Raw genomic sequence first — 18408 nt, 5'->3', positions numbered from 1 at the left:
GCATCATCTCTGGAAAGAGAGAATTGAGTAAATTAGTCTATTTAGGATACAATGGACCTTTATGCGCCATTATAAACCACATGGGCTCATTTTTGTATCTGAATTATTAATTTTTTAAACTACCTACAATTTTTCTTCTTGCTGTTTCCAGACAGCATGATGTTTAAGGGTCTGGGTGTGTCATTGTGCATGACTAGACTTCTGTGAATGTCCCTTTCATGTTAGTTCCATTTCTGCTACCACATCTGCAACCACAGTTGAGTCTGTGGTGGGAAGTCTCATGCAAAATTTTTCTTTAAAAACTGGTCTTTGTTTACGGACAGTCTATTATATCTAATTTCTCTGTGCTACAACGAAGCATGAGTAACTTTTCATCCTTTTTTTCTTAGAGTGTATATGTGTAAAGGTTTCTCTAAGGACATGCCTTCAGAAGTTTTTTTTTTTGTCATAACCCATAGTAACAAAATTTATCACAAAACTTGGTTTTATACACATTTATTAAAATTTTTAAAAAATTAATTGAAATTTACCTGCCTTTACTGCAAATCATCCCATTCTGTTCTGTTCTATTATATCTTTAAAAATGCCTTGGTCTCAACATTCAACTAATTTATTTTTATTTAAACTATGCTTTTACAGTATCATACATATGTATCATGTTATTTTATCATATTCTCCCCCAATTAACCTCTTATTTTCTTTCCCAATTCACAGAATCTCTTCTTTTCATTCATCTGTTTTTATTGTGTGTGTGCCTACTGTATTTAGTTACGGTTGCCTTCATGAGCCTGGGTGGAAGTTAATTACAGGAGCAAGGGTTACTTGCTTACTAGTGGCTGCATAGTTGAGAGGCATATGATGCCTTATCCTGGATATTTATTAAACTCTATAGCTCTCAGAAAGAATTGGGGCTTCATTTGCCTTTTTCTCCTTTGTGATAGACCGTTAATGGGCCCAGTCTTGAGAAGGTCTCATGCAAGCAGTCACTGCTTCTGTGAGTTTGTGGGTACAACCATCATGCCATGTTCAGAAGACAGCGTTTCACAGCTCTCCTTACCATTGCCTGGTTCTTATTTGCCTAAACCCCCCACATGTCTGCTCCTTGAACTGTGTGCCAATAAACAAACAAAGAACTGGGATTCCAAGGTCTGGAGCATGCAATCATTTAAGCTGAGCACTGCTCCATGGCTCTCAAGTCTGTCTATTCCACTCTGTTAGTCCCCATCTGGCACTGTGTACAAGTTCATTTACCCAATGTTTTTAATACCCAGTGCTTCAACCTTTCCTTAGATGAACAGTGCAAACTGGCTTCTCCTCTGATTACTGATGCGTTGAGCTTCTCTTCCTATTTCATGTTGGGATTTCTTCTCATGACTTGCTTTCGACCACCCACAGCTTTCCACTTTGTCTTAACATCTAGAACAGCCAGTTTACTTTGTCTTCTTTCTTTCTAGGATGACAGGATAGATACTTAGTCCTTTAAAATAAATTATCTTGTTACTTAAAACAACCTAAGACTATGAGAATAATTGCTTAGCATTTGTAATTTTTATTTAAATTAAATTTATTTTTTAATTGACACAAAACTGTTTTGGTATATATATGTATTGTATAGCATTTAAAACAAGTTTTAAATCATTTTAATCATAAACACTTATCATTTGTTTATGGTTAAAACATCCAAAGGCTTTCTTCTAGTGAGTGTGACATACAGGTACATTGCTTTGGTCTGTGGTCACCCCACTGTGTGATAGCACACCAGGACTTCCTGTTCCTACTTAACTTTAACTCAATACCACTTATCAATGTTCTCTACATCTCACTGCTCCTATTCTTCCACATCTCTGTTAACTACTGGAAGTTATAAATCTTCTTCAAGATCATTGCCCTTGTAAAGTTTGATATTCCATCCAATAGTATAGAGTATGTCTCCTCTTACTAAGATTATTTAAAGAAGTCTTTAGATTAATATATTTTTATAGTAGCTTTATATATTATTCTAGTTTGTGATTTTTTTGCATTATTGGGGATTGAACCCAGGGCCTCAGGCATGTTAGGTAAGCACTCTACCATTGAGTTGTAGGCCCAGGGATATGTTTAGAATTAGTTCTTGCTATTTTAGACAAGTGCTATGTTTTCATGTTTGTTCAGATACTACCTGTCAAATTTCCCCAATTCTCTTTTTAGAAATAATAATGCAATTAATTGTTGCAATGAAGAAAGTACAGAGTAAATGTCATGAATAATGGGGAAATGTTAGCTATATTTCTTTAAGACTAGTAATAGGTCATGTAAATGCATTATCTTCACAACTACTAAATAAGGTCTCTGATAATGCTTTAAAAATTATATGAACAAACTGAAGAGATGAAACTCATTATTGGAGTCAATGTGATTATGTAACAGAAAATATCACTAATATGGATTGCAAGCACTTGAAATCAATGTTTTCACTATGGAATATAAATTGCTAACTATCCTTGGGGAACTAGAAGGCTTGATGATGCTGTGTCTTACTGCTGGATATGAGTATGGATGTCACTCTTTGAAACACATGTAGTTTCCACTCAACCATATCCCACAATCCCTATTTCTTCCCTGGCCCTCTTTTCTTATTTAATACAGAGACATCTCTATTTTCTGTGAGTAGAATTCTGTCTGTGCCCAAAGCCCAACTTGTATAACCATATACATTAGTCCTGGGATACTACTGTATGTATTTTAGATCTGGAAGACAGTGATTTTTTGGAAAGCATAAGAAGGTTCAGAGCTGCTTTTGTAGTTAAATTTGTCTATTCTGTCATAATGAAATGATTAGTAAGGGAACTAATAAAGTCAAATTACATGATAATCTATATTAATAACTCAATGATAATGTATGGGCATTGTGTAGCGCTCTATGTCTGTAATCAGTCAGAGGTAAGATTCTTTTTGTAAGCATTATCCCAAATAGTGTGTGTTTGAATGTTGTAGATAGAAATTCACTTACCACTTCCTACACACAATAGATGCTTAACAGGCGTTTCTTAGGTAGCATGTTTCCTAACAGCCTACTAACCCTTCTATTCCTCTTCCCTAGTAACTAATATTATCAAGTACTTACTATTGCATGTAAGAATTTTCCACACACCCTTCAGACTTTAGTCTGTTCATTACTTTGTACCCTCTTGTTTAATAGGGTAGTTACTCTGCATGGATTGTGTAGGCAGCTATGGAAAGGGGATGATGCTTATTGACTGTGTTCTACTAGTTACAGCATATGAAGAGGAAGACTCCTAAGGACCCTTCTAAATATTGCTTTAGTTAGTATTGGATTGATTCCCAGAAAGTTTTTATGTTTTTTTGAATGACATATTAATGAAATTAAATAATAATCTTATTTTTGTATAATTGTAAAGAATAAATACACTTTTAAATTATTTCTTTTAATTTTTTGAGAGTATAATATAATTACATAATTTCCCTCTTAAGTTTCCTCCATTCAAATCCTTCTATATAGCTCTCTTTGCTCCTGTTTAAATTTATGGCCTCCTTTTTCATTACTAGTTGATAGCTATCTATGGCTATCTATATCTCTATAAATTAGGAATACACGATACATTCCTAAATACATAAATACAACCAACTCTGTATAATGCCACTCCAATGTGTCTATTTACAGGGCTGACCATTTGGTATTGGATAACCAGTTGGTGTGCTCTTCCCTTCTAAGACTGTTTCTCCCCCTTTCAGCATTTTGTAGTTGTCTATAGTTCTTTGTGTAGGGTTGAGTCTTCTTGGGCTTTCTCCTGTCTATGTTAGCACATCTATCTGTATCATCCTTGTTAAGCCCATGCTTAGGCAATCATATTAATGAGACCTTATGTATGGGTATGGCTTCTGACATTCCTAAGATACACAACAACCTCACAACAAACTCCCTGATCCTTTGGCTCTCATGATCTTTTACCCATTCTTCACAATGGTCCCTGAGCCTTAGGTGCAGGAGTTGTGTTGTAGATGTAGTTTGTACTGGGCTCCACAACTCTGCATTTTGATCAGTTTTGTTTTTCTATAATGGTCTCTGTTGCAAAGAGACATTTCCTAGATAAGGCGGGAAGGCCAAATGTGTCTGTTGGTGTAATATTTAGAACGCAGTTAGAGGTTATGGTGATTCAGTAAAGTTATGGGTTTTCCTTCAAATTACACCCCTATTAAACGTAGGTTCTAACAGTATTGGGTTGATAGCTAGAAAAATTCTTATGTTTTTGAACATCATATTCACCAAGTAATAATTTTTATTTTGACATAGCTTTAACTTCTTATTTGTTTCAGTTTTGAGATAATATAATTACAACATTTCTCCCTTCCATTTCCTTCCTCCAAACCCTCCCATACACCACTTCCTTCAAATTCATGGTCTCTTTATTCAATAATTGTTATTACATGAATGCAGTATAAATGTATTCCTAAATGTAAGCTTCTAAGTCCATATAATGTTTTTTGTATGTGTATGACTTCAGAGCTGACCATTTGGTACTGATAATCAGTTGGCTTGCTCTTCCTTGGGGAAGACCACCTTTCCCACTCCCAGTTTTCCTTTGTTGTCTATAGCTCTTTATCTATATAATTTTAAAGAATAAACACATTTTATGAAGCGTGCTTTTTCAAGCATGAGGTAGTTATTAAACTGCATTGGTAGAATAGTAAAATGTCATTCTTCATTTTCAATAGGTAACTCTTACATCTTTTTTCAAGGTGACAGTTTGGTAAAAGATATTGATAGTATTTAAAGCCTTTAGTGTATCTCTCCTTGAAGTAATCATTGATGTGCTAATAAAAGAGTATTATAAAGCCCCATATGTTAAGAAACATATATGATTTATGTGAGTAAGAAGATTTTAGCCTATAAAACAACTAGAACCATTGTAAAAGAGTAATAATATGGTGACATATCTGGACAATAGTATAACCCTACAACATCATCTAGGAAGCAGATTGTCCTGCAGTGGTTAATACTTCATTCACGAATATAATGTGTCAGAAAAGGTTAGCATAGGGTTTGTGAAAACCACAATATAAATATTTTTATTTATTTAAAAATTTTTGTTTTTTCCTTTTTTTTTAAATTAAGAGATTTTCTATTCATTTACAAAACCAATCGCAGATTCTCCTGTCCTCCCTCCTCCCACCACCCAGCCTTGCCCTCAACCCACCCCACATTCCCACCTCCTCCAAGGCAAGGTCTCCTCCCGTGGGGAGTCAGCAGAACCTGATACATTCAGTTAAGGTAGGTCCAAGTCCCTCGTCCCTGCAGCAAGGCTGCATAAAGTGTCTCACTGTAGGCACTAGGCTCCAAAAAGCCGGCTTGTGCACTAATGACAGGTCCGGATCCCACTGCCTGGGACCCCCCCCCCCTAAACAGTTCAAGCTAAACAACTATCTCACTTATCCAGAGGGCCTAGTCCAGTACTATGTGGGCTCCTCAGTTATTGGTCCACAGTTCATGTGTTTTCACTAATTTGGCTAGTTGTCTCTGTACTTTTTCCTATCGTGGTCTCAATATCTCTTGCTCATAGAAACCCTCCTCTCTCTCATCAATTGGATTCCTGGAGCTCCGCCTGGGACCTGGCTGTGGATCTCTGCATCTGCTTCCATCAGTAACTGGATGAGGATTCTATGATGACAGTTAGGGTACTCAGCCATCCGATCACCAGAGTAGGCCAGCTCAGGCACACTCTCAACCATTGCCAATAGTCTATGGTGGAGTCCTCTTTGTGGATTCCTGGGAACCTCCCTAGCACTCTGCTTCTCCCTATTCCCATGGTGCCTTCATTTATCATGGTATCTCTTTCCTTGTTCTCCCACTCTGTGCCCGTTCCAGCTCGAACCTCCAGCTCCCCTAAGCTCTCATTCCTCCATCCATTACCCCCTCATTCTTTATATTATTATTATTATTATTATTATTATTATTATTATTATTATTATTATTTGTGTGTGTGTGTGTGTGTGTGTGTGTGTGTGTGTGTGTGTGTGTGTGTGTGGCTGTAGCTGTGCCACAGCGCATGCACAGAGGTCAGAAGACAACCTTCAGAAGTTGGTTTTCTCCTTCTATTGTGTGGATTTTGGATATTTAGGTTGTCAGGCTTAGCAGTAAGTGTTTTTACCTGCAGAATCATCTCACCAGCCCCAAAGTACATATTTTTAATGCACAAGTGTATTTTGCTTGGATTCTTCAGCCTAAGTTCCACCTAGCTCTCCACTCTCCCATTTCTTCACTAGACTACGGCTCTTGTGTTTGCAATTCAGATCGACCTCTCATGCTTCAACAGTCAAATATAAGTTCCAATAAATAAAAGTAGAATGAGGGTAGTCTTCACATCTTAAGAAGAGATTTTGGAGTTCAAAATATCACCTCCACTCTTGTCTATTTGGACAGAACATAGTCACATGGCCACACTTTCCAAAGAGGCTAAACATCAAAACTTTGGTTTGGTTTGATTTTGTTGTGTGGAAATGTGCCTTCCTACACATGGGGTTCTCTTGTATGACACAAATAGTAAGCAATAATATTGGTAACAGCCACTGCAGTCTCTGAAAAAATTAAGTGTCATGTAAAAGCATGACTATCTAGATGCTTGCATTTTTATTTATGGCATAATTTCAACGAAATAAAAGTCTCCTACTTTGAGATTGGACTTGGCTTTGTTTCCCAAACTAGGCTTTAATGCTTGACATCAGTTAATTCTCTTACCTCAGTTTCCCGAGTACTGGGGATTCAGGTGTGCCTAAGTTCAATTTACTATCATTTTGCATATCAGTATTATAAAATAAGTTATAATTCGCTGTCCTCTCTCACTGACAAAGGAGACAAGGTTTCACCTTGTAACTCAAGCTGGCCTGTATCTCATTGTGTGGTCTACACAGGGCTTAAACTCACAGCAAGCCTCCCTCCAAAGCCTCCCTCCTACTTACCAGGATTACAGGAGTCAGCCTGTAATACCTGACTCAGCTATAGTGCTGTCAATACACTAAAGCGTATTCAGATGTCTCTTATTTAAAACATGTTGTCCATTTTGAAAAGTAATTGCTACCTCTTCAACATTCATTTTTGCTTGAGAGGGGGAGTATTTCAAAGATTTCAACTCAGAGATGTATTTTAGGTAGAATTTATGTTCCAGCGATAGCTTTTATTCCATTCATTATGGATAGGAGCAATTACCATTTCACTTAGTAGCAAAAAAGTTCACATTAGACTATAATTGTTCTCAAGAAAGGTAATTTTTCCTCTTGTTTTGTCTTCCTTTGGGACATAATTTGTTGGAAAAAGTACTATGTGAAATTGAAGAAATACATGAAATTAATTAAAAAAGAAAATAGTTTATTATTTACATTAATTTTTCATATACAAAGCAACTTTCCTCTATGTTTACACATTTCCTCTATGTTATATGTTTCCTACATGTTTACACAGTGATTTATTAGTTTCATATGACCTAGTTACATGGTGGTTTCTATTTCTGTCCTAGGAACTGTTTAAATGAAAAACTTGAAATTTTACATTATCTTAAGGATTAAAGATAGGTATGTCAATTTTATATAAAGTGGAAGTAGAACATACATTAATTACATCCCTTCCTTCCTTATGTACAGCATCATATTTGATGGTAACATCTAGTAACTTCAGAATTTCAAATTTCAAATACAGAAAACCAGTGATAGACTTAAAAAAAACCCCACCAGCCTGGAGAATGCACACACACACACACACACACACACACACACACACACACACACACATACACACACTCGCACATGCACATGCACATTCATATAGCTTCTCTAAGCTGGGTGAAATGTCAAGTCTTTGCACTGTTAGGAATTCATTTCTTGAAAAAGAATTATTGGAGGAAAACGTGCTGCTGTTAACAGAGGTTCTATCACCCTTCGATTAGGTATCAAGTTGACAAATCTTCTTAAGTGATGTCACAGTACGCAGGATAAAGGTCAATCTGAGGTCACCAGGTCCATGATTGTGTACAGTTTGTCCTTAATGAATAATAGATAAATATGAACTGTGAGGTGAGAGGTACAATGTGACATTGAAATATTTTAGCTCACCACCTAAATTGAATACTATTAACTTAACCAAGGTAAACTATGTAGATCCACTGTGCTTATTAACAAGCCACTAATTTTGCCAGTGAAATCCCATTGTTATATTCACTATGCTAATTCTGGTGCTGAAAATGTGGATAATGTAAGCATTCAAAGCAGCTACCCTCAAGTCTGGCCCCTTAGAATGCGTGCTAGTGCACACCCCTGGGGTGCAGACTCCTGATTACAGCAAGTGACTGCCTTTCCTACAGTGCAGCTTCAGGCTGCACAGATATTTATAACACACTGTGATGAGGCATTTTAAAATAAATCACAGGCACCATATTATTATCTTTTTTCTTGAAGCAACGAGACCAACTATTTACCTCTTCAAATATTTGATTTGCCTAATTCTAAAAGCTGTTAAAGTTGTAAGACTCCCTTAATTTCAGTAGTCATTAGATTTATTTTTATTTATTTTTAATTTATTTTAATTAATTAATTTTATTTTATTTTTTGAAAAAACTGTTATATGTATGATATGTATAAAAAATTTGACGAACTCACTTGGAGATACTTCATATACTTTTTACTAAAAAAGTGGAATTGTCTTATGGCTCCATCATCACAGGAATAGCTCCATCTTAGTTCCATCTTGGTCCTCACTGATTCTCTCTTGTGACCTTAGAGTCCTGTATTACCATGTCTTCTTGAGTCTTCTTTTGTATTACAACTCTCTCTCTCTCTCTCTCTCTCTCTCTCTCTCTCTCTCTCTCTCTCACACACACACACACACACACACACACACACACAGAGACACACACACAAACACACCTCTCAATCTTCTAAATTCAATTAAAAAATCTTTTAATTAAATAAAAAAAGAGACTTTTCCTTGACTCTGTTCTTTATAATATCTGAAAGAAAAGTTTTGCTTTCTTTCTTTCATCAATTTATTCTGGCAGGCTTTCTCTCTTTGCTACTCTGCTGATCCTTTCCTGATGAGACCTTTGACAATTTCTCCAGTATCGGATGTAATGTCCAGAATTTTGCCTTCTTGCTCTTGATCCCTGGCAATGTCCATGACTGGCTATCTGGGTTTGTTTCCCATTATTTGCTAAACATTGATAAACAGCATGAAAAAAGAAACTCAGAGAGGAAAGGGTTTATTTCATTTGACAGCTTAAAATACATCATCCTCAGAGGTCATGGTAGGTATTCAAGGCAGCAGCCTGGAGACAGGAACTAAGACAGAGGCCATGGAGGAGTGCTGCTTGCTGGATTATTCCTCATTGCTTTCTGAGTTTGCTTTCCTATACCACCTGCCTATTGGTGGTACTGCCCTCTGTGGACCTTCCCACATCAATCATTAATCTAAAATTGTCCCACAGATTGCCTACAGCCTACTCTAATGGAGATATTTTCCCAGTTGAGGGTTCCTCTTCCCAGATGACCCTCAGTGTGTCAAATTGAAATAACAACAACAAAACTAACCACTGTACCAGCCTTTTGGTTCATAAGAAATTCATTTCTTTCAGATTCAACCTCTATTGAATTCCCTGTTTCTTTACAGGCCATTCACTTCCAGTTTCTTCTGAATGTTTCCCATTTGGAGTGCTTTCAGCTCAGTCCTGGACAACTTTTTCTTGCCTAAATATACTGCTGAAACAGACATGTAGTCCTAGGTTTTTAAGAAATACATAACGTATATTATCATTTTTGGATTTCTATATACTACTATCAATTCCCCAATTTAGATGTTTAGCCTATATTTAATATAAATCTAAAATATACAAAGCAGAACTGAAGTTTTTCTCTGTGTTAAGTAAGTACTCTACCACTGATACAAACCTCCAGCCTTAGAATTCTTTATGTCATGGTACTATCTGATTCTTTATTCCAGTAATAGCTGTTCTGACTCATTATTAAAACTACCTCACCTGTGTAGTAATTAACTCATCCATTCATATGCAAATTTCATAGCTGTTTAGCTTAATAACTGAATAGTACTCCTTTGTGTAAATATGCCACATTTTCATCATTCATTGAATAATTGATGGGTATCTAGGCTATTCCCAATATCTGGTTATTATGAATAGAGCAGCAATGTACATGGATGAGCAAGTATCTCTGTAGAAAGAGGTATAGTCCTTTCAGTACATGCTTACAAATGATATAGCTGGATTTTGAGGTAGATTATTCCCAGCTTCCTGAGGAGCTACCACACTGATTTCCATGGGTATTTAAATTTTTTTTAAAATTCAGGATTGTTTTAACTATCCTGGTATTTTTGTGTTTCCATATGAAATTGAAAATTATTTTTTTCTTTTCAATTTCTGTGAAGAGTTATATTGGAATTTTGATGGGGATTGCATTGAATCTGTAATTGCTTTTGGTAAGATTGACATTTTCACAATATTAGTCCTAACAATTCATGAACATTAGACATCTTTCCGTCTTTTGGTGCCTTCTTTAATTTATTTATTCTCCAAGGAACTTGGGTCTTCAAGACAAATGACTGTAATTTTACTGATTCCATGATTCTTTTTCTCATGGCCCAAAACCCTGGAGAAAAAGTAGTTGTCAGGTGAATTCAGTTAACTGTGTTGTATTGGAACATTACAACTTTGAACTTGAGTCATCTGTTGTAATTATACCCATTTATAAGATCTGATTAAAATTTAAAAATAGGAAATGCCATAAGTTGACTCAGTGTTTACACATTACCAACTTAAACATTTTTAAAGCAAAGCTAGTGATTAATTCCCTGATAATCTAGTTTTCAAGTCTTACAATCCTGTTTTGGAATGTAATGTCCACTGTAAAAACAAAACCTCACAGAACGAGCACAGTATATAAACTTTAACATAAACCAGATGGAGGTTGCTATCAGATTGGCACTAAGTATTTTTTACATTCTAACAACTAAGGACAATTGTAGATGACTTGATGAGAATATGGTTTATTCAGTTCAGAATGTTCACTTGTTTACATGTCCTGTTATCAGGTTGCTCCAGAGATAGCCAGCACTATGAAGAAGGATCAGTAGTTAAAGAAAACTGCAACTCCTGGTGAGTGATCTCAGTGGTACAGCACAGAGCTCTAGTGTCCGTGTATTTCTTCAGGAAATCAGAGGAAATCTTCTGATTAAAGCGTACATTTAAATGCATTTAGGCAAAAAAATCACATGACATAAGACATACATTTTCAGAAGCATGAAAATAATTTTGGAAATGTAATTATGTATGTATTTAATTCAAGCTTTAAATTTGATGTTTTTATAGTAAGCCTTCTCCATATATCAAGTACTCATTAAGCATATTCTAAATTATAAATGTTTTGATAGACTGCCAACAAACTGTGGTTATTTTTGAGCACAGTAAGTACACATGAAAACATGCTGCTTAAATTGGATTAGCCTGCAGAAAAATTTTCAAATACAAGTATATAAAATCTATATTTTAATTTACTTTTAAACTTTAGTGAATATGGGATCATGTCAAATGTAGTTACTTAAGAGGATAAGAGCACATTGACTAGCACCTAATGCAGGTTTTATGATTTATTTTCTCCAACAATCAAACAGCCACATGGCTAACATTAGTCAAGAAATTTGTTCCATGACTTACTTAACAATGTACCACTCTTGTTACTATTCTGAGAACATATTCTGTAAAGGTCAAAGGACTTTTGTAATTTTTTTTTTTTGTTTTTACAGTACATGCTCAGGACAGCAATGGAAATGTTCCCAGCATGTGTGCCTTGTTCATCCAGAGTTAATCGACCACATCAATAAAGGGGATTATGGGTAAGTTCATCTTTCAGTATAGGCTTCTTGGCATTCTCATTTACTCAAAACACACACTGTGTGTCATTTACTTCTAACCATGGTCATTAATTATAAAGAAAGATTGGGAAAGAAATATGAAGGAAGATTTTTAGAAACATGTGCATTTAAGATGTAAAAGGTGAACATTAAATGGTTAAAATATAATGTGTAAGTAAAAATTAAAACATAGATGTTAGCCTTAGAATGCTAGGAAAGATCAGTGTCATTGTGTGGTTTTGAGAGACTGAGAGAACAGCCCACTGTATACATGATAGGTAAAATCAGAAAGTTGAAAAGACTGACTCATTTTTCTCCCTGTTATTGCCTTAACCAAGCTAAACCCATGCTCAGCTATCCTAGGTAGACTATGAACTCAACGAGATGGTGTTCTCTCTTGCCAACACCCATAGTATAGCATTAATCTACAGTTTCATGGAAATGACTGACATTTAATCAGTTTTAGTTACATTGACATCATTGTGGAGGTGTCCTATGTTGCTAGCAACTTCAAAATTAAAAACGACCAAGAAACACTAGGAATATCTGTTTGCTCAGCTGAAGACTATTAAATTAGGTTGCTTCTCCACTTACATACAAGGGAATCCAATGTAGACACTCACAATTGTTTTCTTTACAGAACTGAATGAAAGTGGAATAACTTGGATAATCTATGCCTTAAAATTTCTCCATTGCCACTTAGCAGTCTATATGCCACTGATAACATTATTGACATTCTGCAAAATATCGGACATAAAAAGACCATATTGAAGCAACTAGAAAAGTGAAGTAATTTTGAGATGTGTACTTTTAAAGACCTTTTGAAATTACAATTTTAGAAATTTGTGTGTGTGTGTGTGTGTGTGTGTGTGTGTGTGTGTGTGTGGAGGAGGGTGGGAGCAGGATGGTTGTGATATGGTGCTCATGCTGTAGCTCATGTCTACTATCAAAGCAAAACTTCTGGGAGTGGGCTTTCCCCTTCCACCATTGGACCCCTGACATTGAGCTCCCTACATCAGACTTGGTAGTATCCATTACCTTCTGACCTATCTCAAAGGCCCCTGACATACATTTTTTTTAATATAAGTACTATTTCTTTCAGGTATAAAATTTTATGTCTCTCAGGACAATGTTAACACTGGATTTCAATGTATCTAAAGTATTTTCCTGGAAGACGCAAAGCACAGAAAGTCACATTTTTTGACATTAGTATTCTGAAGTCATTCTCAAGTTCTCTGTATGATGTGTTTGTTTAACCAGTGTTTTAGGTGATAACTTGATGACACCTGAGTATTTCTAGGGAAACCAATTATGGTTTCCTGTGCCTAAATTATATCCAAGTCATTGAAAAGGCCTAACAAACACAATAGTATGTGTCATCTTGATAAATGACCCTAGTCAGGTTTCTTAAAGGATTCAAATGCTCTGCTTAAGCAGCACACATTTCCAAGAAGTCATAAGAGAACTTCCCAGCTTCCAACTGTTATAGCACGCATGGGAACCACTCTTAAGCAAGCTGGAAAGCAAGCATTCTTAAGAACATAGATATTGTTGGACACCTGCCTTCCTCGGAAGAAGAGTTTTCCTTCCCTTATTTGCTTGTTTGAGTATAATGGAGGGCTATTTATAAGGCATAGACTTTCTACTTCTGTAGAAAACCTTAAAACATGTGACTTACAAATATACAAGCTTTGCTTCTCCAAATCTTCACTGTATTTTAAGGTCAGGTCTGTATGTATTATACATAATATACTATAGTGCATATTTATTCACTTTATTTATTCATGTGTTTATTTATTTATTGAGACAGCATTTTGCTGCATAGTCCAGGCTGATCTAAAAGTCAAGACAATCTTTCTTGTTCGCCCTCACAAGCTCTGGTATCACAGGCTTGATACACTATGTACCACTTCTCTGTATTATTTTTCATGGCAATGACTAGCAAAAAATGTCTTCCTTTTATTGCATTGCTGAGAATATAAATAAATATTTTTGCCCTAAACTAATTTATCTTCTACTTGAAGAGCCAACAAGCCATACCATTAAAAAGAGCCAGAACATAAAGCCACATTAAAATTGTACAAATAATCCTCAGTGAGTTAGAACACTAAAGGAGATACATACCTGTTATATTTATCTAAAGCTGTGAAGAAAACACTCCAGGCTCAACACTTTCAAGCTCAATCTTAATCATGCTTAGTAGCTCAAGCCCACAATTCCAGTCATTGAGAGACGGAGGCAGGAGGATCACTATGAGTTTGAGGTCAATCTGAGTATGAGATAGCCAGTCTGGGCTACAGAGTGAGACTCTGCCTGAGAAACTAAACTAAGAACAAAACACAACAAAGCACGTTCTCTTAAATTATGCATGCCAGTAATTTGGAATGGATTCAGCTGGGGCTTTCCTTTTTAAAATTTTATTAGTTCTTTGAAAGTTTCATACGTGTTTTGATCATATTCACTTCTCCCCAACAAATCTCAAATATCCCTGGCTATGTGGTCTTCTACTAGATAGTGGTGGCTGACTTACGAGGAACTATACTCTTAGGGAAAAGTTTCTCCCTCTTCCAATACCTAATAATTGCCAATAGCTCCACAGCAAGGGATCAGACTGTGTGCCCAGCTCCTCTCTGCTTACTGAGATTTGGTCTGGCTTGGGCTTTTATGGGTTTTATTCATGCTGTTGAAATCCTGTGAGTTCATGTGTGCAGTTACATTCCTACGTCGAAAGATTATGTTTCCTTATAGTTATCCCTTGCCACTTGGGATGTGGTTTGTGATATGTTATGCTTCCTTTAGTTTTGAATATTCTGTAGTCTCTTATTTTCTCCTCTTTGACCAGTTGTGGTTTATTGTCTTAACCACAATCTACTGCAATTAGGAGCATCTCTCACGAAGGATAAGAGAAGTATTAATCTATGGGTCTAAATATAAGTCATTAGGAGTCAGTTTAATATTAAGTCCTTTAGCAACATTTATAGCCTTTTTATCTCCTAGAGCCTATGATTTATTTAGTCATAGGTTCTTGGTCTGTCAATGATGCCAGGTTTGGGTTTTATCCTGTGGAATGGGACTTATATCTAAGCAGAAAGTGATCGGTTACTCCCATGATGTTTGTGCCACTATTGCATCAGTGGGCATGTCTTGCCAGGCCAGTCATTAGTGTAGCTCAAAAGATGAATATCTGGGTGTTATTGATGATTTTTTTCTCCTCTGGTAGCATGCATAGCATCTTCTAGCACTATGTAAACTATCCAATAGGTACAAAGATTTCAGGTTTGTATCAGATTGATTTTTGCAATGTGTGTCCAGCATCTGGTATTTTCAGCAATAGAGTCTTAGTGTTAAGTTCTAGAGGGTAAGAATGAACAATGGAAATAGACTGTAATGGCTGTGGCTGTATAGGACCTCATTGGCCAACCACGCCAAATGAAGTAACTCAAACATAGTGCAGAGCTTTTTATTTGTTACCCTCTAGTTGGGTTGAGTAAGGGTGTTATTTGGTTCTTTTTCAGGATCTTAATTTCTAGGCTGAAATTTTTCTGGTGTTTTAAATTTTTTCCTCCTAGTTACTTATTCTTTCACTCACTTTGGTAACTTTGTTGTCTGTCTTGATTTCATAACTGTTTTTGTACACATCTTAAAATGTATTTCTCATCTGTTTATTTGAGTTTCTTTTAGTCATGGAACCTTATAAAAAACTCTGAAATTTTCCCCTGACAATTATACTAGCTTTCTATCTTTGTTTTGCAATACTGAAAGTATATCAATTGTGCATATGTCATGGTGAAATGATGTCTCATATGTTTTGTTTCTTTGTGTGTTTTTGACCTCCATGGGAGAGGACATGTCCTCCAGTTTTTAAAAGTCCCCCTTTTATTTTGCTTTTGTTTATTTTATGTGCATTCTCCTTGTGTGCTGGATTCATTAGGAACTATATTTAGGGGGAAATCTACTGTAATAAAGACTATGATGATTTGATCAAGGTCTTGGTGACAGCTTAGCTCTATTCATAAAGATACTATGCCAAGGTTCATCATAAACACCATTTCTCTGTGGTATGGTCTGGATAGGAATGTTAGTAATCTCTCTGTGTCTGCTTCTGTGTTGCTGTGATAAAACTCTGGTCAAAGGTGACTGAGAAGGAAAGAGTTTATTTGGCTTATAGCCCAAATCTCATCATGGAGGAAAGCCAAGACAGGAACTCAAGGCAGGAACCTGAAGGCAGGAATCAAAGCAGAGACCATGGAAGAACACTGCCACCTGGCCAGGAATAGCACAGCTCATGGATGGCTGGGTTCTCCTGCATCAACTAAAAATCAAGAATGCCCCATAGACTTATTATTGGAGACAATTCTCCAATCAGCTTTGCCTTTTCCCAAGTGGTTCAATTTAACAGCAAAGCTATCTAGGACACTCCCCTCTTTCAGGTCTTACAACACTTTAGTTTCTGTCTACACCATTTGTGGTCTGCTCTAGAAGCAGTGATCTAAGCTCTGTCACATTCTCCCCTGAATGCCAGTGGATCTCTTGCTCTTCCTATAATAAAGAGGGTGAGGTGATGATGAGCTGTACAGATTTTCTAGCTTTAGGTCCCTTTACCCTTTCTTTGAAGCTGTGCCTGAGGTCTGATGTGCCTCTGTTCCTTGATGGTGGATTTAGGCAGGCTGAATTTATGTTTTTTTCTAATTCTTGAATCTTGTTTATTTTTTCTCATATAATACATCCTGACAGAAGTTTCCCTTCCCTAAATTCCTCCACCTCCCCCCTCTCTCAGTTCCACTCTTCCATTTCCTTTCAGAAAAGAGCAGGCCACCCAGAGATATCAACTGAACAGGCATAACAAGACACAATAAGACTAGGCAAATACCCTCATATCAAAGCTGGACAAGACAACCCAGGAGGAGGAAAAGGGTCCCAGGAGCAGGCAAAAGAGTCAGAGACACCTCCACTTCCACTGTTAGGAGTCTCACAAAACCTTTTTGCCCAGCTCTCAGCTATTCTCTCAGTCTGGTTCTATGGACTCACAGTCTGATTATATGCTCCTTCAAGCAATACAGGGATGTAATATCATGAGCACCGGAATTCTCTCCTTTTTAGATTTTCCCACACTCTTCTACTACTTGCTGAAGGTTTCTGTTCAATTCCCTCTTTAGTGGTTAACTCAGCCTGTGGTTTGGGTTTCTAGCAGAGCCAACCAGTTCTCCAAGTTCTTACAGGGCCAGGTGCTTAGGTCCTCATGATTCTCCCTGGCAGGATGTGGCTCTATACCACTGCTGGGTGTTTCTCATTGCACTGGCTTCTTTGTGGACAAAAGCCCACCTAGTCTTAGTTCTTCAGTCCATAACTCTTTCTCATATTTCTTCGATTATTGGATTTTTATCTTGACTTTCTTGCATTTACTGGGTCTCAAGGATACCATTTCCCCAGAATTGAACTCAGAGATGCCACATGCCTTGCAGGAACTCTAGGGGAAGTGGAATCATTGCATGCCCTCAGCCAGTAAGAGGAAGATCTCTACTCTTATTATTTTTGTTGTTGTTATTTGTTTTGTTTTTTTTAGATGTATCTATTTATGTAGATTTATCTATTTTTGTTTATGAGTATTTTGCCTGCCTGCATGTATATATACATACTACATATGGTCTGTAGTACCTGTAGAAGCTAGAAGAGGACACAGAATCCCTTGGATCTAGAATTACAGAGGGTTGTGAGCCACCATGTGTGTGCTGAGAACTGAATTCCGGTCCTCTGCAAGAGCAGCAAATGCTCCTAACCACAGCTGAACCATCTCTTTTGACTGTCTTACTATGCATCTGTGGCTGGCCTAGAACTCACTGTATAGACCAGACTGGCCTTGAACTCATAGAACCTCCAGAGTCATGGGATTAAAGGCTGGAGCCACCACTCCAGACAAGTCCCTCTATCTTATATTTTTAAATGCTTCTTCTTCTCATCAAATTGAGTTCTCATTAAATGATCCCTCAATGTATCTTACCTATTTGCAGACTACTAATGCAGGGCATCCCCTGCTCCCAAAATCACTTTGCTCAACAGGTTCTGTTTGTTTTTTAAATAACATGACATGAACAATACAGGTCCAGAGGTTTCCACCTTGAAATTCCTTAGGTGTTGCAGATTTTGCTTTAAAAATATTACTGAGAATTGAGTTGAATTTCTAATCACTCAAAAGAGCTTGTCACATTATAAGTAATTTTGATAATAAACACAACAAAGTAGAGTATAGACCTGTTTTATGTACTGAAAGCATTTGTCTGCAGTGCAGATAGTTTGGAAGAGCAATGTTTAGATGCCTGTCAAGTGTCCAGTGTTCAACCACTATCACCTACTGGAGAATTCTATCTTCAAATTTCCTTATCACATTTTGAAAATAAGGCATTATTTTCTAATCAAGGTAAAAAAATAAGTCTCTAGAAAAACATGCATTTTAATAGGTAATTTCTAAATAATGAACTTAATATGCTTGCCAGTAACTATTAGTGGTT

General features: G+C 36.6%; 1 protein-coding gene across 1 annotated transcript in view; it reads left to right on the top strand.

Moving 5' to 3' along the window:
• The window catches only part of Tinag (tubulointerstitial nephritis antigen), a 98464-nt gene that overhangs the window by 3453 nt on the left and 76603 nt on the right, over window positions 1-18408 (top strand). The window contains exons 2-3 of the mRNA XM_052714804.1: window positions 11084-11147; window positions 11795-11884. Coding sequence (XP_052570764.1) covers window positions 11084-11147; window positions 11795-11884 — 154 coding nt within the window. The remainder of the gene's footprint in view (window positions 1-11083; window positions 11148-11794; window positions 11885-18408) is intronic.

The sequence above is a fragment of the Peromyscus californicus genome, unplaced genomic scaffold (assembly GCF_007827085.1).
Source record: "Peromyscus californicus insignis strain IS unplaced genomic scaffold, ASM782708v3 Scaffold_11__1_contigs__length_118956290, whole genome shotgun sequence".
In the NCBI taxonomy this organism is placed as follows: domain Eukaryota; kingdom Metazoa; phylum Chordata; class Mammalia; order Rodentia; family Cricetidae; genus Peromyscus; species Peromyscus californicus.
Note: the sequence above shows the minus strand (reverse complement) of the source record. Positions and strands in the feature narration are given on the sequence as shown.